Below are 25562 nucleotides of genomic sequence, written 5' to 3' on the forward strand. Positions count from 1 at the left end.
CCTCACAGACAGTCACCCAGAGCAGGAATCGAACCCACAACCTCCAGGTCCCTGGAGCTGTGTGACTGCAACACTACCTGCTGCGCCACCGTGCTGCCCCCTATCGTTTTAATTTGTTACTCAAATACAATGTAAAGGTAAATCAATGTAACAAGCTCCTCTCCTGTAACAGGGACAGAGGGCTCTCTGCAGGATGTGGAGGGAAGACCTCTCTGTGATAGGGCTGAAGGACCAAGGAACCCTGCAGACACCAGCATCCCCCAGTTTCCTTACTCCTCCTCAGAAGTACATTCATTCTCACCAACATCCACCATAAATCCATTACAAATACTGGTAACTAACATTTACAATTGTCCCCATGTTTGATGTAAATATTTTAAGTTGTTAAACAGGAAGCAGGAAGAGAGAATCCATTGATGAGCCAGTTATTAATTATAAATGTAAATAATTTCAGAAATGTGTGCTAGATGTGTAGTTAGCCTCTAATGGCACCATACAATCAGCTAGCAAGCTAACGGATGTACTAATGTTATGTAAACAAAGTTGTGACATTTTGGTTTGGCCCTGAATCTAATGCCTTTTTGACAACAACATTACAGTCCTGTTATGTATGAAATTTGTGCTTCATAGAGACGGTCCTTCACATGTGGGCGGACATGTTTAAAATGAGTATAGTACAGAGTCTCTGATACATCGCAATGCTGAAAGTTGTTGTTTTGCTTATTCATTCAGACTGCAGAGAGGAAGAGGAAGATAGAAGAACTGCAGGAGAGTGAGCAGAAGCTGAAGGAGTCTCTGGAGGAAAATAAGACCAACACTGCTCCTCCACTCCTGAGCACAGGTGAGTGGAGAAGTCTAAACCTAATCTGATAACATTGTTGTTACTGGGCTAAAATAATTACTCAGTAAAAGTAAGAGTAACAGACTTGGCTAAAAGCAGCTTAAGTCAGAGTACAATATTATCCACTCCAGAACAATATTAGCACTGAGTAACTTCCAGAACAGTGGCGATCAGCATGTGTAACACATGTTTAATTTTAATGTGACATTTTGAACCTACAACTGACTCTGTACTTGAGTAAACGTGACTCTTCTCTTCTTCCAGCTCCTACTCCTGCCTCAGATACAGAGAAGAGCTCCCTTCCTCTTCTGACCCTGGGACACACCAAGGAGGATTACCAGAATATTAAATAAAGCCAAACATGCTATTTTCAGTGCCATTACAAAAACATTCACTGTAAAATTTCTTCATTTTCAGGTTTTTGATCATCTGTTAAAATGTATCTTAAATGTGTTTTTTCAGATTTTTGAGACACTTTGAAAATAAAGAGGTAACTTTCTAGGAATGTGTAGTTTTTCCACTGTATTGAAGTCATGTTCTTATTTTGCCATGTAGTGACGACAGAATGCAACTTCTGCACCATTTAATGTGAAACAGAATATCCAAATAAGAAGCTGCCAAAAAACTTCAGCATTGTAAAAAACAAGTCAATACTACCCACATATGGAGCAGAAACTGAGCAATCCTCATTTCAGTTCATGAGTTTCAATGTTTGGATTTCTGTTTGTTGTCTAAAATCAGATGCCTCTGCCATGAGCAGAGAGACTAGCATACCAGACCAAGATTTGTTTGTTTTATCATTAATTCATAGACACTGTGGCATTGAAAGCACATTAGATTGGATGTTTGAATGCTGTGGAAACATCTGAATTTTATAGAGTCTTTTTATTACAATTGTAAACTGCCTTTGAGGGATAAAAGATAGTCAAATTGCAGAACCACAGTAGGATGAAGAAGTTACAGAACATGAATGTATGAGTTAATTAATTTCAGCTAATTATTGTAAAATATCCACAACAAATTGTTAGGTTTTTAAGGTGGAAAGATAATTCAAACTTAAGAAATAAATGCCAAATTTTCCACTTGTAGACGTCCAAATATACTTTTTGCTTCTACATGTAAAAAAGGATGATGCCTTTGACACTGAGTTTCAAATGACACACTGGATAAGATGTGGAGTCTGCTTGACTATACAGTATTAAGCAGTTACATTTTAGATTTTACCAATCCAATCAAATACGCAGACTTATTCACTGTCGTGATCCCAAAATGGTGTGCAGCACCATTCAGATTATTTGATGAATAAAATGAACCCTATACTTTGCAGCTGAAATACAAATTTAAGCTTCTTTTTGCACAGCACACTGCTTAACCTCTGCTGGAGAAGAGCCTCGTGTGGAGAAAAATTAGAAGTAACGTATAAAATTGTGTAGTTTTATGAAACTCAGCTTTACCAATGCTACTGATTCAGTCAAACCTCTTCATATATATATATATATATAGACCCCAGTGATACTGAACTTTGACTCTGACTCGTACAAAATCACATGCACGCTTCACTGCCTACCCATTGGTTAGCTTCATTCATATCCATGAAGTGACAGTTCTCATTGGTTAAAAGTTTATTCCTCTTCATAGCCAAGCTTTGGATTGGTGAGAAGGCTGTTTGGTGTTTATGTAAGGCTCTTGGATTTCTGCCTGCATTTGTTAAACATTTTGCGACTAGTTCGCGTTTCGGCTGCAGAGACTTCATATTTTGCTTCCCACTAAGCATTACTTTGTGGAAAATGTCAGGAAAGGTCGTGCTGTATTACTTCAACGGGCGAGGGAAAATGGAGTCGATACGGTGGCTTCTGGCTGTTGCTGGTGTTGAGGTTTGTTAAAGTCTAAAACAGTTTTAATGATTAGATTTTGTAAAGTCATGTATAACTTTTATGATTGCATTCACAGTGGGAAGAAGTACATTTGACAACCAGGGAGCAGTACGAAAAACTGGTAAACGGTAGGTTTCAGTGGTCTAGTATTGGGGTCTCTTCTTCTCTTGGGTTAAAACTACTGAATAAACTCGGTATTAGTCCTAAATGGGGCTTCAGCGTACAGCTCTAAAGCCTTTCTTCTCTGAACTGCAGACGGAGCTCTAATGTTTCATCAAGTTCCCCTGGTTGAAATTGACGGGATGAAACTCATTCAGACAAAGGCGATCTTAAATTACATAGCTGGGAAATACGATCTTCATGGAAAGGATCTTAAAGAACGGCTTCTGTGAGAAAGATTTTATATTATTTACAAGGAAACTATTAGCAAGACTCCTTCAAATCCAACAGTCCTCTTTAATGTGTTTTCTTCCTCTCATTTAGGATTGATATGTATGCTGAAGGTGCTCGGGATATCATGGACATGATCATGATATTGCCATTTACACCCTCAGAGAAAAAGCAGAAGCAGCTGGACAATTTGCAAACCAGAGCAAAAGTCCGCAGTCTCCCAGCTTTTGAAAAGGTGTGGAAATCTTGACAGTTGGCTTTTTATTTTATACATTAGGGCTTTCTGTACGTACAATATATCTTCCTAAAGGCCTGTATTCCGATTGACTGTTTAAATGGGTTTGACCATGTGTGTGCTGTGACATTTTCAGGCCCTCACTGATTCTGAATTCCTTGTGGGGAACAAGCTGAGCTGTGCAGATGTCAGTTTATTTGAAGCCAGTCTGATGTTGGAAGAACTCTTCCCCACAATACTTTCAACGTTCCCCTGTATCCAGGTGAGCTGTGTAAAGAATACTTTGGTATTTGTAGAACATACTTTTAATATAGCCCATTTTCCATAGTGAAATCAGAAAAAGGCCGTTGTTATAAGAATAAGGATCCCAGAGAGTTGTTGAATGTATACAATGGTGTATCAAGTGGAAAATGTAGTAAAATGCATTACATGTAAGCAGTTATAACCTAATTGGGACAATGGGGAGTTGAGAAATTTGATGTGTGTTTGAATTAAGGCCAGAAATTGCATTATGCAAATATTGCTATATTTCAACTTTGCAGGCATTCCAAAGGAGGATGAAAGCTATTCCAGCAATCAGCAAGTTTCTGCAGCCTGGCAGCCAGAGAAAGTCTCAGCCTGATGAAGTCTATGTAAAAACTGTGATGGATGTATTGAGCCATATTTTCAAGTAGGAAATTATAGAGCCCAGTCTTTAAATATTCAAAGCACTTAAATATATCATTGTGATTTATGTGGAAAAGGGATTGTTGTGAGGCTGCAGAAAGAAAAAATCATGTTTTTCAGCATTTGTCATTTTGCACGTAGCTAATTGCTAAAATTTCATATCATATTCATTCACAAATTTCATACAGCATTCAAAAAGATAGGGAATATAACAGGAAATGAGGGGTAGTTGGTTTGCAATACAAGTTTCTATTTACAGTGCTTGTGCATTTATATATGCCACTTTTTTTTTTTTTTGGTCAAGAAATGTACTTCAAAGAACTTTTATATAATATAATATAATTAGAACAAGGCATGTATTTGGTTTGTTGGGTGAAAATTGTTTTAATTTTTCTCTATTTCTGACCCTGGAAAAATGGGGAAAAAAGCAAAGATTAAAAACATGAAAATAAATGTTTTATTTGGAATGTACAAGGTAAAGGTAAGTGTTCTGGATCTTATACAATAGTAGTGCTAGTACATATGAAATCAAACTTGTACAATCAGGAAAGGTCTGATAAGTGCCACTCCTATCATGGCAATTTTCAGAAGATAAGAAGTCGCACAACCATCAGGAGGCTGAAATCAGAGCACAAAATGACCTTTGGTACACTGCCATTACACAGAAACATGTAGGTTAAAAGTCTGCAAAAGTGCATCAGATTGGTCAGTGATCTGCACTTGCTCATAAAATCTATATAACCAAAAGTGTTTAGATACCAGAATGTACTGGTGAGAGTATGATTATTCTTGAAAAAATAATATCATGAACATGTTTTTAGAAAATCTTAAGATTTTTTACTTTTGATAAAATGAACCATATAAATGTACTTCTATAAAAAGTTCAACACTGAAAACATTTGAGGAAAACTCTGTTTAAAAACTAAACATTAATTTTTCTATTGGATAAGAGTTTATCACAGGCAACCTCAACATTTTTCCACACTAAAGAATGTCATCCTGTTTAAAGGTCTTTAGCCAAGTTAAGAGCTCTTAAATCCAAATACTCACCTTAGCCCAGTCATAATACCTGCGGGCATTAATTTCCCAGATTTTTTGAATCTCATTCCCATTACAGCTGCAAGGACACCAGAGGCAGCTACATAAACAAAGAAAACAGTATATTCACATTAATGTGTCAGAAAACATTAACACAACTGCATGTATATTAATTTAATAATTAAATATACCAGCATTTATGTGCATGTATATTCAAAAATAATTTAAGGATAAATCAGGGGGCTAATTCTGATAATTAGATACCAAGAGAAGTCCATATATCCCCGGGGTCAGCACTTATCCTATAGGCTCCGTATGCAGAAATGGTTCCAAAAAACAGTCCTGCTATTAAAGACACCAAGCTTCCTGAGAAGAAACAATGAATAATGACATCTGAAGCCTTAATATGGCGTATATAAAATATACATAATGCATTTGTCATATACTTCAGTACAAAATGTTACTTAACTTTTAACAGGTCACATACCGATAGCGTCAAAATGTAGCTAACATTTGCAGTTATCTACATTAGTAAAGTTAATTAAAAAGCTAAGACTACTACCTTTCCTTTTGTAGCCCATAAAGCCTCCAAAGACGATAGCTGCTGCATATCCGAAGCCCACCCAGTCAACCGCCATGTTTTCCTACAAACTGAAACACAGCAGCAGTTCATAGGAATTTTGTTTAAAAGCGTCTAAAGCCCAGACATTCTCAGAGAGAGCACTTAGCTAGTTAGCAGCTAAACGACAGACTATGAAAGACTTACCAAACACCACAGTCAAAAAGCAATGGATAAAAGGGTGTTGCAAACAAGCAAAACCACAAAATATGGTCTATGTTAATTTAATAAACACAGAAGTGTTTCATTATCGAAACTCGCTTTAATCAAACAACGACTCTTCGTTACGTCATGAAGGAAGTAACACTGTAAAGGCAATGACGGGGTCCAAGCACTGCAGCTTTCAGTCTAGTGGTACAGTCATTCATATTCTGTAACTGCTTGTAGATTTAAACACTTTCCAGAAGAGGGTGCTATTAGCATGGTTAGATTACAATGAAAATGAGAAATAGCTGACAAACTGGAGATTGCGATTTAAGTGAAACATAATTTTCTTAAATGTTGCACACGCAGTCCGTCAAAAATGTATCAGTTCAATTTTCTGAATGTTTGAGGCTAAATCCGTAAAGTGAATACTGTAAAATTTATTTTATTTATATTAAATATGTATCTAAATTTTTTTTGTTTGTACTACTCAATTTTTCATTTTTTTTCCTGATTTTCCCATGTTTTGGGTCTAAGTGGTCAGACAGTGCTGTACCATCCTGCATGTAAAACCTCAGCTTGCCACTGAACAGTGAATAACTGCTCCCTCCGGTGCTTTTTTCTTGGATCTTTAAAGGCTCTAGTGTATATAGGTAGCTATAGGTATGAAGAATAATTATGTTTGCAGTTAAGAGCATTCATTCATTATCTGTAACCGCTTATCCAATTCAGGGTCCTGGTGGGTCTAGAGCCTACCTGGAATTATTAGGCACAAGGCAGGAATACACCCTGGAGGGGACCTCCAGGTCCCTAGAGCTGTGTGACTGCGACACTACCTGCTGCGCCACCGTGCAGCCCTTCAGTTAAGAGCAGTAAAATAATAATAATAATACCTAATAACAATACTAATACCTGATAACAATGCCTACCCAGATGGTAGAGATCTGCTGAACTCAATTGAGGTTGTCATACAGTTCCATAATCTTCATTTTGAGTGTAGTTACTCATGTGACATTTGTTTTAGTGTCCCAACTTTTTTGGAATCTGATTTGTGTGTGTGTGTTTATATATATATATATATATATATATTAATATAAATAAATAAATAAATAAATGAGAGAAAGAAATATCACATTACTGACTGAGTGCCCAGGAATATTACAGATCTATGTTTGCAAACTTAGAAAAAGCCAGCACCAGATCTAATGTCAATGGAAATTACTTTCTTCAAGAATTACCCAATAGTAATAGTACAGAATTAGCAGATCAACCATGTGCTAGCATTGGTGTATTCAAAAAAGACCAAGACAAGACCTGTGGCAATAAAAATTTCATTTATTGAATGGTTATAATGATAAAAGCAGAAAAAAAAAACTAAAATATATATAAATTTATATGGCCTTCAGCTGACTCTGAAAGTCTGATATGTGTTGTTTGACACTAATATGGCTATTTCAGCAATACTGCAAAGATGTAAATGTCAGGAATAAACATAGCACTAAATTCAGTGATTTCACACTTGAGTGATGTTGAGGAAAGACACAAAAATAAATAGAGTTGTCAATAACTCCAAAGGTCTTCAGGTCTTAACACAAGCTAAAAATATGCTCAGTGCAATTCATGAAAGCTCAAATAAAAATAAAAAAATCAAACAAAAAACGACATTTAATAATTTCCCACTAAGTTCACTTTTTGTTTTACGCTGAATGTGCAAAGTAATGTGGGCTTTTAATTTTAACAAAATTTCTGGGGAAATGAGCCAATGTCATCCTCAATGTGTTGGGATATACTGGTAATGTTAATAATAATAAAAAAAAATTAAAATAAGTGTGTTATTTCAATATTGTGACTCAATTTTATGTTCAGTGGAAGGATACCTTCAACATCATATTTGTTATCTTTGTCTTAATCTTAAAAATCATACATCTTAAAATGTAATGCTATTATATATTAACTTTAAATTATACAATAACAAAAGCATTTATAAAAAAGTGGCACTGTCCAGAAAGTATTTAAATGAATCATTGATTACCTATAGGCCCAGTGGCCTATTGAACTGAACACAGATTTAAAGCATTCTGAACCAGTTATCATAAACACTGGCTTCCACAAACAGGAACAGAACAAACAAGAACAAAAAACTTGGTTATTATAAACACATAATGGAGGCTGAAACTAGACCATGAGATACGTGATGACATAAGCGACCTCATTTGTAAAAGGACGTATACTCACATTTGATCTTGAAAGGGTTAAAAGTGAAATAAGATTTAGATAGTTTTTTAAAACAAAAATATGCATAGAATTTTCCAGTCTGATATGTGATATTTGAACGGTTCCAAAAGTAATAATTTAGAAACAAGGCCCCAAATATTTGACATATGCATTCATAGTATATTTTAGATTTACAGTTAATATTTCAATTTGTAACATCTTTAATTTACTGTTTAAATATCAAATTCTAGAGTCTTATTCTGCCTTAGACAGTCATATCAGTGCATCTCATGTTTTCATTATGTCATAAATTTATAAACACATTTTAGAACCAAGATCTTAAATGCAATCACAACAAAACACTGCAGATGGGACAGGTGCAAGCAGAATGCATCCATGCTCAAACAACTAAAAAAGCTGATACCAGCAAAGATCTACAGTGCAAATCGGTTTAAATTGCCAGCTCAATTTTAAGTTCAAGAACAGAGCACTAAGGTAAAACAAATAACATTTAAAAGCTACACAATTTTGCATAACATTTTAAAAACAATCAAACCAACCAACCAAACAGTTTTTGAGCCCTTTTAACATATTTGCTACTGGGATATTAATTTCAAATACTTTATTTAAACCATTGAAAAAAATAATCTGTTTTCAGAATTGCTTGTTTGTCAAAGAAAAAAAAGTGTAAAAGGAACACTGCCACACTGGTGAAAAAATAACAACTTTAACTTTGCACCAATCACACAACAGGTTCCATAATCTGAGGACACGCAAGGTGATCGTGTTAATATAATACAGTCATTCATATACAGGAATATGCTGGTTATAATTTGTAGCATTTGTGTAATCATTCCACTCAATCACTTAAATTCAGCAACGTAAACAGACACCAGAAGCAACCATAAGAGAAAACACCCAAAAACCAAAGAAATTAAACCAAAAGGAGAAAAACGACTACAGTCGAACAACACCCCATTCATAAAGCTTACACGGTCCAAATGTAGTTTTAAATACATCTGAACGACTTTTAGGTAGAACAGTTTTCAAATTAAATATGCAGAAATTTGGAAAATAAATTCTCATAAAATCACCCCGTTTAGTGCTAAGAAATGAGCCACAACATTTGGCTAGCATGGTAGAAACATTTTCACTGGAGAAAAGCAATACATAATGGGAATTCTTTGTATGATAAATGGCTTAAACATATGAATGTAACTGCACTGCAGAAATACTAAAAAGTCAGTGTTAGACAGGAAGTTTCAAAGGCTTTAAGTCAATTTCACTTTATACAGACTGTCATTGCTAGTCTGCAGTGGATGTATTTTAGGAAATTCCCATACTTGAAGATCGTAATATGTCAGCTTTGTGTGTGAGGACAGACTTGCAATCTTATTCTCATAAGAAAGAATTTGATGCCCATGGTATGTTGTGTACAAGACATCTTAAAAGCATTTTTTTATACTTTAAATTAGAGCCAGATTAGGTGAGTGGACTTAGAAAAAAAATGTTGTGGAAGTCAAATGTGCCAGAGCAGCACAGTAGAGGAAGCTCAAGTCTGTATGATAAAGGCACACACTGATTCAAGCAAATGGCACAAAGCATTGTTTGCATTAACAGAACCTTTGTAGTTTGTCTTTTCAGACTTGATCTATTATATGTTGAGAAAAGAAAATAGTAGTCTACTGTGCCAGTGAAAATGTTTGTGGGGAAAAAAAAAAACGTGTGTAAAAATGTGCATTAATTAGTCTGCACAACAGAGATGCAATATACATCTATCAGCCAAAAACCCTTAAAAGACACCCTTGCTTCTACACTCATTGTTCATTTTATCAGTTCCACTGACCACTATGCTATGTAGATCTACAATTACAGATTGTAGTCAATCTGTTGCTGTGCCTACTTTGTTTGCCCTCTATCACCCTAGTCTTCATTGATTAGAAACTCCACAGGACCATTAAGGTTAGAGAGGCAAGCGTGAGACAGGAGGTTTCAAGTCCCAGAATCTGCAGGAAATATTCATCCATGGCTGAAGTGCCCTCATGCATGGTACCTAAACCCCAAACTGCATCCCTCGCTGGCACCCTACTGCTCAGGCAGTGTGTGTGCTCACTGCCCCTCGTGAGAGGCTAAAAATGACTTACTAGTGTGCATCTGAGTGTTCACTACTACAAATGCGTTACATGCAGAGGATCAATTTCTGTGTTGCTGCACAGTTTGTGTTGGTCGTCCTCTAGTCCATCAGTGGACACAGGACGCTGTTGGCTGGATATTTTTGGTGACACTGGGGGCTTTAAAACTTACATTACCACACCAAACCATGGCAGTATCACTGCAGCCCTGAGAATGATCCACCACCCAAATCATACCTGTTATACTGGATATTTTTAATTGGTGGACAATTCTTACTCCAGGGACACTGCTGTGTCTGATCCACACAACATAACACACAATAGCACACCACTACGTCAGTGTAACTGTAGCGATGAGAACGATCTAAAAACAAAAATCATACCTGCTCTTTAGAGGTCCTGGGTGAAAGGGGGCTAAAAAATCATACCAAGCAACAAATGACCTACAGTCTGTTGAACTACAAAGTGTATCTATATGGCAAATTGAGCAATTAAAATGGAAACCAAGTACAAAAACAAGTAGTCTGTTTAATATTTTGGCTGACAGGTTTATATACTTATGTTTCATAAACAAAGACCGATAACTTATTAGCTACAGAGGTAAATGGGTTAGCTTTGCTTGGTAAAGGCAGATTACATTGTAATGCCCCATTATACTGTACCTAATAAAAACATAGCATTTACTTTAACAATACCTTGCTCTCAAGTTGTAAATTTATAAAACGAAGACCCCTACATCCTGCAGGTTTGGCAATATTTGAAGATATAATTATCAGTTGTGCAAAATGGTAGAAGAATATGCCCATTTAAGTGGACCTTTTCAATGTAACTAAAGAAATAAACATTTTCATATGTAATACATTTAGCAAAATCATCAAAAACAACATTATTAATGAATTAGAAAAAGAAGGACAAAACCCTCATTATTAGAACTGAAGCCCTAAAAACAACACTAGTACTGGAAACAAAACAAAATAACCAAAAAAAAACCTCATCAATATCCTCATCATTAGTAACCTTAGCATTTTTTTGTCTCCTTTCCTTTTCCTCTTTCCACTTCACAGGGCAATGAATATGATTTTGCATTCCAGATGAGTCTTAGTACAGGTAAGGAAACACACAAAGCAAATCAAATTTGTAAGTGTAAAGTGTAAGACCCAAGAAAATTATTAAGATGAAAGATGGGACTGAGAAAAATGTGCTTTTTCTTACAGTGAATATATTTAACTTAAATCATTTTTGTGAGATGCTTTTCTGTGGGGCGGGGCAAATTTCCAAGACATAATAAAATGGTTGAAACCAAGCATCTAGTCGGTAGCTAAATGTCTCTCCATGGTGATCTGAGTTGGCAGGATGTCAGCAGTTTTCTTTGTCTTATGGACTTATACACACCCACAACCATCCCAACAGAGTCCCACAGACCCAGGTTCGGACATACAGTTTTCTACCTGGTTCAGTTAACAGCATTGGCAATGTAAGGCCACCCAGAACCAACAGTGGAGGCAACGTCTTTGTCAGGCTAAGTGGTGACCTCCGACCTTCTCCTGGGAACCTGCACCTTTTGTCAGGCTCATCTGACTCATAGAAAGTGGTCAGCAGCCTACAGAAAAAGGGATGGGCATGTTCTGAGATTATGTCTGCTTCATTTTTGTTTTACTAACAAAAATAATTTAATGTCATCATGCATGGAATCACATTCACAGAATAACTGCTTATTCAGGAATACTCACTTATCCTTGATCTCAAATCTTTTATGAAGCCATCTGCGAAAAAAGAGAGACTCTGGGGGAATTTCCCTCATGTCCACACGCTCAAAGTAGATATGCACTCTAGGACACTCCTTACACAGGAACTCTGTCGAAAAAGAAGTGAGAAGAAAATTTTTTAAATATTTAAATGTTCATAACTAATTTTTTAAGCGTGTAACCATGGATTCTAGTAATTAGCTGGCAAAATGTGTAGTTACACTTTGATGAATATGATGGATTACAGAGAAATTAATTTTCCATGTTTCAAGGTTATTCAAAGATTCTTAGAGTCTTGGATACACTAAACGGCTTTTAAAGTTAGGTAAGATTATAAATACACACTACACGACTGTGGATAATACACTACATGACCCCAAACTTGTGAACCAAACACACAACCTGCATTCCCTAGGAGGCACAGATAAACATGGATGCTTGATAACGATGCTAAGCTTTGAGTAATAGAGCTCAATAAACCTTCATTTCTATTCCTGGTTAGCCCTGCCAGCTGCATGCTATCAGGCGCATATACTCCTGCTATTACAGTAAATGAACATTGGAGACGGCATTAAATTGAGAATGTAAACAAGACTATAGGTTTAGTTCAAGTGCTTCTCTCTCTCATATATATACACTTTTTTGGGATTTGTTGATGCCATGAAATTTTGAATCAACATTTTTTCCTTTAAATTGTTACATTTACTCAGATTAAACTTTTGATCTGTCATCTATGTTCTATTACGAATAAAATATTGACATTTGCTCCACATGATTATATTCAGTTTTTATTCAGAATTTGTTTAGTGTCCCAACTTTTTTGGAATCCGGTTTGTGTATGTGTGTGTGTGTGTGTGTGTGTGTGTGTGTGTGTATATATTATATATATATATATATACACACACACACACACACACACATATACACACACGCACACACTGTATACGTCTCAGTGTATTCAATCTATATTCTTACTATTAATATTGTGATAATATCAAGATTGAACATTCATACTGAGAATAAATTACACACTGCTGGACTCTAGGGTGCTGAATCCTTTTGCATGTCACACTTTTCAGATTTTTATTTGATTAAACTTTTGAAAACCATGTATCATTTTCATTCCACTTCACAATTATATGCTACTAGGTCTATCACTTAAAATCTGAACAAAATGCATTTAAGTTTGTGGCTGTAAGGTGACAAAAAATACAAGGCAAGCCACTGTACCTTTTCCTCCAACTGATAACTGCACAAGAGTCTGTGAACTACAGCACAGACACTGCCACACTGGAAACTGGGCTTAAAATATGGATAAAAATTGTGTAGTGTAAACCCAGCTTAGGTAGGAAATAGGTTAAATTAAAATCTTAAAATTCTCGTATTTCCGTTAAATTTTGTTTTAAGCCCCAGTGCAACTATATTTTAGGAAAATGATAGGAGAGATGTCAGAAAGATGTTAAAACATTATGTTCTTAAATCTGAAAAACCATGGCATGCTACTGTTACAATATTGGATGAATAGTTACATCCTACTGCTTACGTCCTATAGATACATCCTACTAAGTCCATGGCAATTTTCTCAAATGAGTAATACTATACAAATTTCCATAAATGTACATACAAACAAATCATGGAATCTGACTCACACTTAAGCAACGGCTAAAGACATTCTTCAATATTGTGTCAAGAATGTAGTCATAATATCAATAAAACTACTTAGATGCCTTTGCTGTTTATTCCTGTGAAAAACAGGATGTTTTTTTGCATGACAACTGCTGCTTTAATGTTTTTTTCGGGAGCACCAAAGTACTGGAAAATAGCACGTCACAACACATGCTGTTTACAGGAAGTGACAGGAAATTCATATTTATGTATTCTAGTAACATGTTTGTAATTAGAATTCTCAAATGGTAATGCACACCTCTCTGGAAAAACTGATCCAGTGATTAGACTTAGACTTTGACTGAACAATTGTGTTTACTTGCAGAGAAACATTGTAATCTACATTTATCTAGTCTGAACATTAGTTTAAAATTTGTTTTACTTAATTTTTTAAGCTTATGGAATGATCATCTGTAATTATAACAGTGAGAACAGACTGATATACGGTCTAGTGCTCAAGGTCAATGCAGATCCAGGCAAACTTTATATCATATTTATATATGGTTTCTAAAAAGTTTAATTTGAAATTGTTTCAACTTCTGCACCATTACGTATTTATTTCATATAATCTAATTCATCTGTTAAAAGTTCAAAACAAAATGCAGCAGTTCAGTGTGTATAACACCAAATAATTACAGAAATTAATGGATTAAAAATGATGTAGCATAATATATATATATATATATATATATATATATATATATATATATATATATATATATATATATACACACACACATATATATATACACACATAGATATATATATATATATATATATATACACACACCACACTACTAAAGTGCAGAAAATTGTGTGTGCATATAAGCAGCAAACATAAACAACTATAAAAAGTATAATTACTTATAATAACCTTATAGCTTTACAATAAATAAAAGAAATACAAAATAATTGCTGTGCTGATTCAGCATAGTCTCCTTGGGTAAAAGTTCATTGGCTGTGGAATCATTTTCCTTGTCTTCAACCTGGTGCTTATGCTTGAGGTGGTGAAATAAATTAGTTGTCCCTGCACCTTCTGTTCTTAAAGGCTTTTTTCTTACATAACCCCATGGTTTATTGTACATCTGATATTTTGTAACCAAACAACCTCCCAGTGGTGGACAGTAATGAAGTAAATGTAATTTGTTACTGTACTTTTTTTGTGTATCTGTACTAGTGAGCGACTGATATATCAGGCCGATTTTTGGCATGTTTTATATAATCGGCATCGGCCGATATATTAGCACAAGAGGCCGATATTTACATAATGCACACAGGCAATGCTGTGGGCAGCTCCATCATCCTGGCTGTTAGAGCACCCCTTGCATCCATTTTGTCATCTTACAGGCAGAGCACCAGTACAGGAGTACAAGTCTCCAACCTGTAGCTGCATGCTGTCTCATCAGAGAAAACGGTATGAATTATTTTCTCTTCTTCAGCTCTCACTATTTGTTACTGGCTGCTCTTTGTAACATAAACTCAATAATCTGCATCATAAATGAATGAGCTGATAGTTGTAACCTAGAAACTCTGCTATTTAGCTCATTGGTCGGCAGCACCTATATTAAAAAAATAATAAATAAATAAATAAATAAATAAATAACACTCATTGTTGTAACCGTCCGTATATCTCAAGTACTACAGGTCCAAAGTCGACAGTTAATGTACCAAATTAAAGTCACTGATTTTCATTGATTTAATCATTTTATATATAATCTCACTGATAAATAAGTATTTTTTCTATGATATTGGAAATTGTTATGAAAAAACATTAGTGACAGTACAGATTTTCAGATTTTTCACGGCGCCATATTTGTGTAACGTGTACATATCATACACCAATTGAACGGTCAGACTCTCGGGATCATGAGGATATACACTAAAATATAGGACTAAGGAATTAAAGCCAAAAAATAAGATAATCCAAACTTCAGGTTTCTTCCTCATTAATGACAAAACCGCTGCTTCTCGGAGTCTGAAGAGCCCACAAGTGGCTCACACACAGTTAGCACAGCAGCGCTTACCTTAGATAAGCCCCTTCAAAACGAGACTAAATCTGAGTCAAACTTCTCCATCAAATCATTCGCGAGTAATCCTCATGTTTATGTCAAGAGTACTGGCCAAAAAAATAGACCTTTTCAAAAAATAATTAAAATATGATCCCTGTGGACCCTTGTCACACCTACTGCCGCGTTGCTTAGGCTCTCAGCTTTCCAACGACATAACAATCAAGTCTGTAGACCAATCAGGGGCAGAGTTATGGCGATGCGCACCCAAGGAGGAGGGACAAACATGCAGCAGAGCGGATATGTTTTAAGCGCCTAACAGACCCAGACACGGCGAGAGAGACTCAAACGGTTCTGTTTGGCAGCCACAAGCTCCACAAACAGTAATCAAGTCAATAAACATGTTTCAAAGCGTAGATTTCTTTTACTAGTTACATTTCCCCCACTGAGAACATTTAAATGCAGCAGGGGGTGTGGGGAAGGTTGCCTTGCTCTACAGCCAATCATAGTGCAGCACTTGCCTTTTAACACATCAGTCATTTAAAGGAACACTGTACTCGGTGAGAAACAAGTGTAAACATCAGAAATAAACTCAGTACATCAGAATAAATCACACCATACCTAAGGGTTTTTAACTGTTTGGTGAGGGGTAAATGGCCACTTGGTGAGGGACAGGAGACTAGTTTCTCATTGAAAGTAAAGAAAAACACTAAAATGTAGACATTAGGTCTTGATAAGATATATACACTGTATTTTTGCAGTAAAAGTAATCATTTTCCTTATGGAGAGCTTGGTGTCTAGAGAGAAAGGCCATCTGTCCACTGTCTGCTCCAGCTTGAATAACTTCAAATCAGCAGGAGGTATCAACTCCATATTATACCTGATGAAAGTAGACCCCTGGAGACACACATTTTAAAAAGAAAAAAAGTAAATGGGACTCATGAACTCTTCATTACTTTTATTTTTTTTTTAAAAATAAGACAAGCACCTAATTTTTTTTTTGTGGTTTTCATAACCTGTTGACCACTTCATATATATTTCAGGACCTCTAAAAGGTTTCTTTTACAAATTTGAGGAGTTTTCTGTAAAAATAAATGATAATGTCTCTAGTTTATTCACTGCCTGAGGAATGGGAATATCGGCTTTACACTTCGGCCATCGGCCACTACTGCTGTCTAAAAAACGGCATCGGCAATCAAAAAACCCATATTGCTCAATCACTAATCTGTACTTTACTGAAGTATTTCCATTTTTTCTGTGACCTTTTCCTTTTACTCCACTACATTTCAAAGACAAATATCTTACTTTTTACTCCACTATATTATGTAAATCTGCCGTGACTTTTTGCTTCATGTGCATCTGAATTAATCTCCCCAATCCACATAGCTCTCGTTGCTAGGAGAACACAGCCTATGTGCTAAAACAAGTGAAAATGTTTCTCTGCGTAAAAAAAAAAAAATGTGTTGTGAATTTGAGACTAAGTAATAACTTTCAGTTCTTAGAACCGTTATGAATTAACAATATGATTTGGACCGTTTAGTATTTGGCTGGGGCGGCATGGTGGTGCAGCAGGTAGTGTCGCAGTGACACAGCTCCAGGGACCTGGAGGTTGTGGGTTCGATTCCCGCTCCGGGTGACTGTCTGTGAGGAGTTGGTGTGTTCTCCTCGTGTCCGCATGGGTTTCCTCCGGGTGCTCTGGTTTCCTCCCACAGTCCAAAAACACACGTTAATAGCTGGATTGGCTCAAAAAAAAAAAGAAAAAAAAAAAAGTGTGAATGTTTGTGTGTCTGTGTTGCCCTGTGAAGGACTGGCGCCCCCTCCAGGGTGTATTCCCGCCTTGCGCCCAATGATTCCAGGTAGGCTCTGGACCCACCGCAACCCTGAATTGGATACGCGGTTACAGATAATGAATGAATGAAGTATTTGGCTGTATTTGAGTCATCAGTAACTAGATTTATGGATCTGTAGATGTCACATATCACTCACCGAGGGTGAGAGTCATTTGGAGATTTATTAAACACAGTACGTGAAATATTCCAAAACCCAGAAATCAGTACAGAGAGATAAACAAGTCCAAAAGAAACAAGTGTCAGACAAGAAGTCAGTAAATCGAAACCGTAGCCTGTTTACAAAACATGTTTCTCAGAATTGTCAGAAGTGTCAGACTGATTAATGACAATCTATTAAAAAACTGGGGAACCAAGAGTGACATTAGAGTCTTTTCACCTATAATGTGTTAAACATGAGTCTTGTTCCACTTTTACTGGAGAAATATTTTACCTTGAGTATCCGTGCTCAAGTACATGGGTTGTGTACTTTGTCCACCACTGCAGCCTCATCACTACTGAAGTCACTACAGAATATCACTATTATCACAATATTTTTTTCCTTTTTAATAGCTTTAAAATAATGACGATAATAGCGCGAATGATTCTATATGATGGTTCGAAATGATTCAATATAAATAGCAGGAAACAATTAAAAAACATTTTAAATGGTTTTACATGTACAATTAGTTAACTAGCAGTAAATAACATTTGATTGAAGACAAACTTATGGTGCCTGTAAATGTAAAATTAATTATATTATTGTACCTGGCATTGATGGGGCTGTGAGTCTTTGTCCATCTGCTCTCAGTGTTCCCTCATAAGCTACAGTAATGTCGTAAACTGCATCCAGATGTTCCTTCATAGTCTGTATGGCTACATGTGATGCTTTCATTCTTGGTGTCAGAACATGTTTCAGTACAGCAAGGCCTATGCAGGGCATAAAAACAAACAGTTGGTTACAAGGTAACCATTTCCTACACATACTTCAACTATACCAATTTGAGGGATAAGAGTAGTACAAGAGATTTCTTTTCCAACTTTAAAAATACACTGACACCAAGTATATAACACGTCCTTCCATAATAATGGGGGAAGGGGGAAAAAGGAGAATAATGATCTATCTGTGTTAAACTGTTTGAAATGACTGATGCTACTGTGCAATTAATGTTTGGTGCTTCAATAACATCTATTTCTATTTTAAAGAACTTTAACACTGATTATACCAGTTAGGTTGAGGCAATTTTTCATTGATGGAATCACAGTTGGAAACTGTCCAAGCACTGCAGGATTTTAAACCAAGGACATCGCTACTTGGCTGTCATATCCTGTTGTGCATAAGGCAGACACACCATAATTCACTCATATCACATACAACTGACAGAATCTTACTGTGACATCATTCCAATCAGTTTGAGTCTCTACTGAAATCAATGAAGACTTTTAGAAGACATTATACAGTCATACCCAAAAGTCTGAATAAACCTGGTCAAAGTGCATGTTTTAATTTTGTAAATAAACATCAGTTTAAAATGCGCTTTTAATAAATAAATAAAATAAATAATAATAAAAAAAGCCATTTTATGCTTAATTCATTTAACATTTATGACACACTGCAATAAACCTTGAGACCAAAACCTTTAAATACCTAAGCTTTAGCATACACACATGCCAGAGTTCAAAAGTTAGATTACACATATAAAATTAGTAATTTTATTGAATAATAAATTCAGTTTAGATACAGATAAATATTATTTAATATTTCAAGCATTCCAAGACGTTTTTATGTAATAAATAATATGATGTAATTATTGTTTGCAGCCATTTCCAGAAAAGGTATCTGTCTCATGATTTTATCACTATGTTTCAAATATGTTTCATTCTGTGTTTTGGTTTTTGTTACAACTTCATGTCTTTCAAAGTTTCTGAACTTTGTAACAGTAGTGGTTATATACACTAGACGGACACTTTAGGTATTTTCTCACGTAGGTATCAATTCTCACATTTCCTTTTACAAGGACTTAAATTTGCCAAAAAGTGTATACACAGAGATATGTACATATATTGTATATAGTCATATTCAAAAGTTGTGTCATATATACTGTATACTCAACCAACAGACAGGAACTGTGTACTAAAATTACCTTCTTTAGCAGCAAAAGCTTGACTGTCACTTATCACGCCTTTAAATTCAGGATTGTATCGTGTTCCCTCTGGGAAGATGACAAGATACATCTGTAGAGAAAAAAAAATAGTGGAACACAGCACAAAGTACTGTTAGGATATTTATGTGTCTGCACCAACCGTGGGACATGGCAATTTTAGGTGAGTGTAAATCAAAGCCTTCGAACATTATAAGCATAACTTGGAAATATCAAACATCACCGTCATAGAAAAAAAAGGATCTTAAGAAGAAAGGCTTTACTCCAGCATGTAGAGAGACTGAAGTATCTTATGTGCCAGCTGGAAGGCTTAAGGGGTGTCATGGGAAAAATAATTTAGCAATAAATACCCTTATTTCACATAGACAAGCAAAAATGCAGAGGGAGCATTTTAAATGTCTGCAAAGTAGGCTCACACTTTACACCCAATAAAGCGACCTTAAGGGGTAAAAGCCAAGAAATGCCACCATGAATCAATTGTTGTGAGCTTTTAGAGGATACAAGATGTGTTTTAATGAACATGACAAAATTCATGTGAATAATACATTAGCTATCTATATCTTTAGGTTAAAGTGCTGTTTTTATTAGAAAATGCTTAACCATGTTGCACACTTACAGGTGCTCCTAAATTAGCCTGAGACAGGATTTTCCTTCTCATCCTCTTTTCGTCAAATTTGGCGCTCCTCTTGACGTACACACCACCATGCTTTAGAGATACAAATACATCACTGATTATGCTTCATAACATATACATAGGCTAATAATAAAAAATATGTTCTTTTTAAGCTAGGAAAAAAAAGTAAAGTTGTCAGTACCTGGGAGAAATACCAGCCATATAGTGGAAGCCATTTCAGGCCATCTTTTAAGACATATCGTACATGACCAAGCGCATTTTGACGAATAGCTAGCATGTCAGCTATGATCCAATCCGCTTTAAACAAAAAAAAAAAAACAAAAAAAAAAAAGAGAGACAGATTTTAAAATGTTGTTTCTCATACTCAATCTTTCTGAGAATTATATTACAGGCAGGGCCTAATCAGCTGCCAGTCTCTAAATGCACATAATGATTTAAATCTACTGTTACATTAACTGAAAATAAGAGCTTGTTACACTTAGACTTGCCTGTGCATTGATGGTTGGAAAGATAGACCACATTCTCCTTTTTCTTTGGTATGTCTCCATAAATTATTATCTGAGTAACAAATAAGAGTATTTTATTTCAGTAAACAACGTAAAGAAAAATAAATAAATCCATTTTCTTCAAATTGATGTAGGAATTGTTGGATGAAAACTACATTATATGTTACATTTAGATAAAATCAAAATATCAAATAAAAAAATAAATAAATAATTAAATAACAAGTGCTCATCCTGCACCACAGTAGATCACTAAACTCCAATAGCACAGGTCCTGGATTGAGTGATCAGTGTACACTTTTGATTGCTAACTTGTACTGGATCTGTGCAATACAGAACCGGCTATTTTATTGTTGTGCAACAGCGTAACATATACTACTTTGACACCATACCAGAGTAGTGTTACAAAATGCATGATGCAAGTAAAATCACTACTAAATTGATGCAAACAGAGTTAAGTCATTGCAATTCTGGGTTGTTTTAAACCAAAATATTCTTACACACAGTAAAATAAAACCAATCAGCCAGTACGTCCACAAACCAAAAACATGAAATCAATATTCCTGTGATCATTGAAGAAGGAGCTATTTTTTCCGACCATTCACCTACAAAGTACACCAACAAGGCACAGCAGTGCTTCTGAAGTTCTCCACAGTATCCACTCACTGTTCACTACATTATAGTAGGAATAATGTAGTGGACGGTGAGTGGATACTGTGGAGAACTTCAGAAGCACTGCTGTGCCTTGTTGGTATACTTTGTAGGTGACTGGTTGGAAAAAATAGCTCCTTCTTCAATATAGTGGACAGTGAGTGGATACTGTGGAGAACTTAAGAAGCACTGCTGATCCACTTGTGCCAGCCCAACACACACACATACATATACACACACACAAAGGTAATAAAAGACAACCATTTTTAACATCCTGTTTCTCTGGGAACTGTGTACTAATCTGAAACTTTACATCTATACTACTACACTGCACCCCCAAATCATCTTCAGATTATGATTGAGAATGTAGTCAATTTTCAGTAACAGTCAGAATGCAATAGACTTAGCAGAAATACAAACCACTCTAAAAGTCTTTAATGGCAGGAATGTGAACTACAATTATCAAGTTGGTTTCGGATGTAATTAGTGTCAGGAAAAAAACACAATTATTCTACAAAGACATGGCAGTGCTTTATTCCAGACCATTAAGGCGTAGATCACAATTGTAATCAAAAACATTTTTTATAAAATTCAGATGTTGTTTCCTCGCCATTTGCTAGCTCTCAAGTCTGTGTGCTCAAAACGGGTCTAATGCGTTTATGAAGCCCCAGTGTCTGTAAACGAGTAGAGATGAATCTCAGTCCAATATGATAGGCTTTCTCTAGCATTCTCTGATTATGGCAGAGGCGTATGGAGTTTAAGACAATGGAGAGAACTCCCAACATTGAAAATCATGAACCAAAATGAGTATTGCTCTGTAACTGCTCTATAGGTGGGTAACACTGACGTATTTTTATTGTTTCAGATCACTTAAGCTGGACACAGCTAACTGCATTACCGAACGTGCTATAAAACTAAACAACTCCAGTTACATATGAGTATCTGTGGTAATTCAAACAGTTAATAAAAACTTAAATAACTTAGACAATTTAAACTTCAGCTACATACAAACAACTGTCGTTATAGTCCCCCCAAACATACGGTGCCACCTTAAAAGACACAGCACTTAGAACTGCATTTCCCCACAATTGTATATGTTCCCTTCATTTCCAAAGAAATATTATGGCAGGACCTGAAACTTACAGCTGCAAGAAAGCCCACCAACATCAATGAGCTGAAGTGGTTCTGCATGGAGGAACAATAAAAGCCACACCTGTCACTGAAATTAAAATTTCATATAGGTGCGGCAACAAAGACATTTAACATATCTCATTAATTTAAAAAAAATATTTTCTTGGTACAAAAAAAGGTCTTGAAGTAAATAGCTTGCTGAATATCTGTAAAGGTCATCAGGACATTGCTCAGGGAAAGTGTAGAAAATCCGTTTGTTACGCATACATTTTCTGCAGATTTTAACAAGGCTTTACTCAACAGACTACATTCCTAGCAACAGGATGGGGCAGCATAGATAATGAGTAGATTTTATAACCAAAAATCACCTCAGCAGGAAAAACTAACAAAAGCCATCATTGCAATTAATAACCGATTAATGTTTAATGTTGTTGTTTCCATCCCATTTCATCCCAAGCTTTTGTGATGAATGCTTACAGTTCTATTGCCTTTCAGACTGTCCAAACACCACAAAATATGTCTGAAGTCTGTAGATTAGGACTGGGTAAAGGCATCTGTCTCAAATCAGCTAAGTATTACCATATATTTATGTGTATGAACTTGTGAATACTATATATTAACAAAGTAAAGCTGTTATATTTAAACATGAAATGTGCCTTGGTGACCTCTTAAATCTAAATATATAGCTTATTAGTACAATTAACACATTTACAAAAAGAGTAGTCATACCTGAATGAAACCTATCAATACCACAATCACGATAAGTATGGTAGCACATACACTGGCTTTTGAACACTAAATTGCAGTGCTTTATCAGGTAGGCTTAAACAATGTTGATATATTGATGCAGTCGTTGCACCATATCTCTAACTTACAGTGACAAGACTATACCTAACTAGTGGTGCTGTATCAGAGGTATACCACATTGAGAGTTTACATCCGTTCGGTTGTGTGGGTGTTTTACAACTTCATTGAACTTGCTCTGCAGGTCAGCCAAGACAGTCTACATTTTGCAACCAAGGGAGTGTACAAATAATCTACCTACAGTGTTTGAAAAGGTAAAGTGCAAAATCAGTTCAGAATTTGTGCTGGATGTACATTCACAAAGGACAACATGAGTCCAATGTAATCAAAGCTAGAAGAAATATATTTAGTTTGTGATTTTTCTTGTAAGAATGAGTTAGATTTTAATATAACCCACACATTTAATAATGTCATTGCATACCAGGTGAGTATTTATCTAGACTAGGGCTAAAAATAAAATATGCAGGATAAATGCTGAAAGCACATGGTCTACAGATTCTGAGTAAAATTTGAATATTTATAATCTGACTGAGTAATTTGCATATGAACTCAAGGCATGTGTAAACTACATGAGAAAACTAAATATAGGAAGATAAATGCATACAGGATGTTCAAAAATAAAATTAAATGTGTAATTACTGGTCATTGTAAAACCAACAATGAAATGCATCTTCCTCATTTAACCCATCCGTGGCAGTGAACACACACCCGAAACTGCAGGTGGCCATCACCAGCGTCCTGAGAGCATTTGGGGGTTAGGAACCTTGCTCAAGGGCACTCATACTGTTCCTTCACTCACACCACCCCCAATTTTCCTGCACATCATGTGGGTAGAAACTTGTGGTCCCAAACTTGGTCCTCTAACCATTAGGCTGTCCCTTCCAGTGAAAATTTTTATCTTGATAAGCTGTCCATTGTAGATTTTTTTTGTGTGTGTACTCTGGAAAGTTTATTATGCATGGCATAAGCTGTCAAAGCCACAACTGAACATTTCCACTTTGAAAAAGCAATGTTCCAAGATTGACTCAAATTGGTGAATTCAAACAGCCAGGGTTTCTTACATCATAAACCCAAAGAACCAATCCTATCAACCATAAGAGGAGCAGGGCTTTCAAACTGCAGTCTAGTGGCAGAAGGGTGGGTGGAAATAGTGACAGGGACTGACAATGTTTATAGCTCCATATACAATGAATGAAAGTAAAAGAGATGGATTTTTAACGGTGTGATCAATGATCACAAAATGTCGAAATATCGCAATTTTTTTTAAATTGTGTGGGGAACCATGTCCTAATATTGAGCAGGCTCACCTCGACCCCGGTGTAGTTCTCAAAGAAGAATAGGACCATGCTCTGGTAGACTGTGTAGATGTGGTCGTCCACTATGTGGTAGAGTTTGGACGGTAAGACGGTAGACAGTAAACGCCAGGCGCCCCAGGACAGTAGATAGGCGGGAGCAGTGCCGATCATCACGGCCGCTGGAAACCAGTACCTCATGGAGTACGAGTGAACCACCAGAGACAGCAACATCATGAAGCACAGACAGAAAACAACTCCGGAGAAAGAGAGTGTGTCGTTTATATTGTTCAGTAACTAATTTACTGCAAAGAGAGGCACGGGGTGTTTGGAGCTGGTGTGAAATTCACCTACTCAGTGACACAGTAAATCGGTCAGTCTGTCAGTGACTAAGTAGGTGAGGTGAAGCGTATGTCGGGTTACAGACTGGAGTCTAACTGCCAAGGAAAAAGCCCAGTATTCACACGGCCGGAAAAGTGAGCCAAACTGAGCCTGATATATTCTGGAAGTTTCTGTGGCTTTATCTCTGATATCCCTGTCATAGCAAAATACTTCAACCTTACATTCACTGCAAAGTCTCAAAAATCGTTCTGCTCATTTATAACAACTTCACAGAAGCGGAAATAAATGTGTTATATCTGTATCCAGTTTTACAAAAGTGCAAAAGTGCGGCTGCACTTAAAATGTGCAGCTAAATGCTAACTTTTTCAACGTTCAGTAAACGAGGTTTCCACAAGAACCAACTCAACCTCTGCGTTAGCTAGCCGCCTTATGTAGCAAACAGTTTTTAAAGCTACACTGTGAACCCGCGGAGTTCAGAATGAAGAGACCTGAGAAATCGAAGCGGCTACGGAAGTATAACAATTGTAAGTTTAGTTCTGTGTCCGCTCTCTCTGCGCTGAACTCACCGCCACCACTCTTTCCTTTGAGAAACCATGTTGCAAGAAGTGACATCAAGAGAGCTGAAAAAGAATCGACTCGTTGAGTATG

At 36.1% G+C, this 25562-nt stretch overlaps 3 protein-coding genes across 3 annotated transcripts; 1 reads left to right on the forward strand and 2 right to left on the reverse strand.

Annotated features, from left to right (window-relative positions):
* Positions 1–2467: 2467 nt before the first annotated feature.
* On the forward strand, positions 2468–4487 carry gsta.1 (glutathione S-transferase, alpha tandem duplicate 1). The gene is made up of 6 exons (XM_066678614.1): positions 2468–2715; positions 2792–2843; positions 2971–3103; positions 3199–3340; positions 3477–3602; positions 3883–4487. Exons 1-6 carry the CDS (start codon positions 2629–2631, stop codon positions 4012–4014), a joined length of 672 nt encoding a protein of 223 aa, XP_066534711.1. The 5' UTR covers positions 2468–2628; the 3' UTR covers positions 4015–4487.
* Positions 4486–5985, reverse strand: tmem14a (transmembrane protein 14A). The gene is made up of 5 exons (XM_066678616.1): positions 5811–5985; positions 5607–5695; positions 5309–5410; positions 5057–5144; positions 4486–4624 (listed from the first exon to the last, which is right to left on the reverse strand). Exons 2-5 carry the CDS (start codon positions 5680–5682, stop codon positions 4591–4593), a joined length of 300 nt encoding a protein of 99 aa, XP_066534713.1. The 5' UTR covers positions 5683–5695; positions 5811–5985; the 3' UTR covers positions 4486–4590.
* A 1145-nt stretch (positions 5986–7130) lies between these two features.
* agpat5 (1-acylglycerol-3-phosphate O-acyltransferase 5 (lysophosphatidic acid acyltransferase, epsilon)) lies at positions 7131–25545 on the reverse strand. Its single transcript, XM_066679390.1, has 8 exons — positions 24588–25545; positions 20680–20749; positions 20373–20488; positions 20174–20263; positions 19540–19630; positions 18164–18325; positions 11884–12007; positions 7131–11753 (listed from the first exon to the last, which is right to left on the reverse strand). The coding sequence occupies exons 1-8, from the start codon at positions 24807–24809 to the stop codon at positions 11528–11530; spliced, it is 1101 nt and encodes a 366-aa protein (XP_066535487.1). The 5' UTR covers positions 24810–25545; the 3' UTR covers positions 7131–11527.
* Between the last annotated feature and the right edge of the window lie 17 nt (positions 25546–25562).

This window comes from Hoplias malabaricus, chromosome 8 (assembly GCF_029633855.1).
Source record: "Hoplias malabaricus isolate fHopMal1 chromosome 8, fHopMal1.hap1, whole genome shotgun sequence".
Lineage (NCBI taxonomy): Eukaryota > Metazoa > Chordata > Actinopteri > Characiformes > Erythrinidae > Hoplias > Hoplias malabaricus.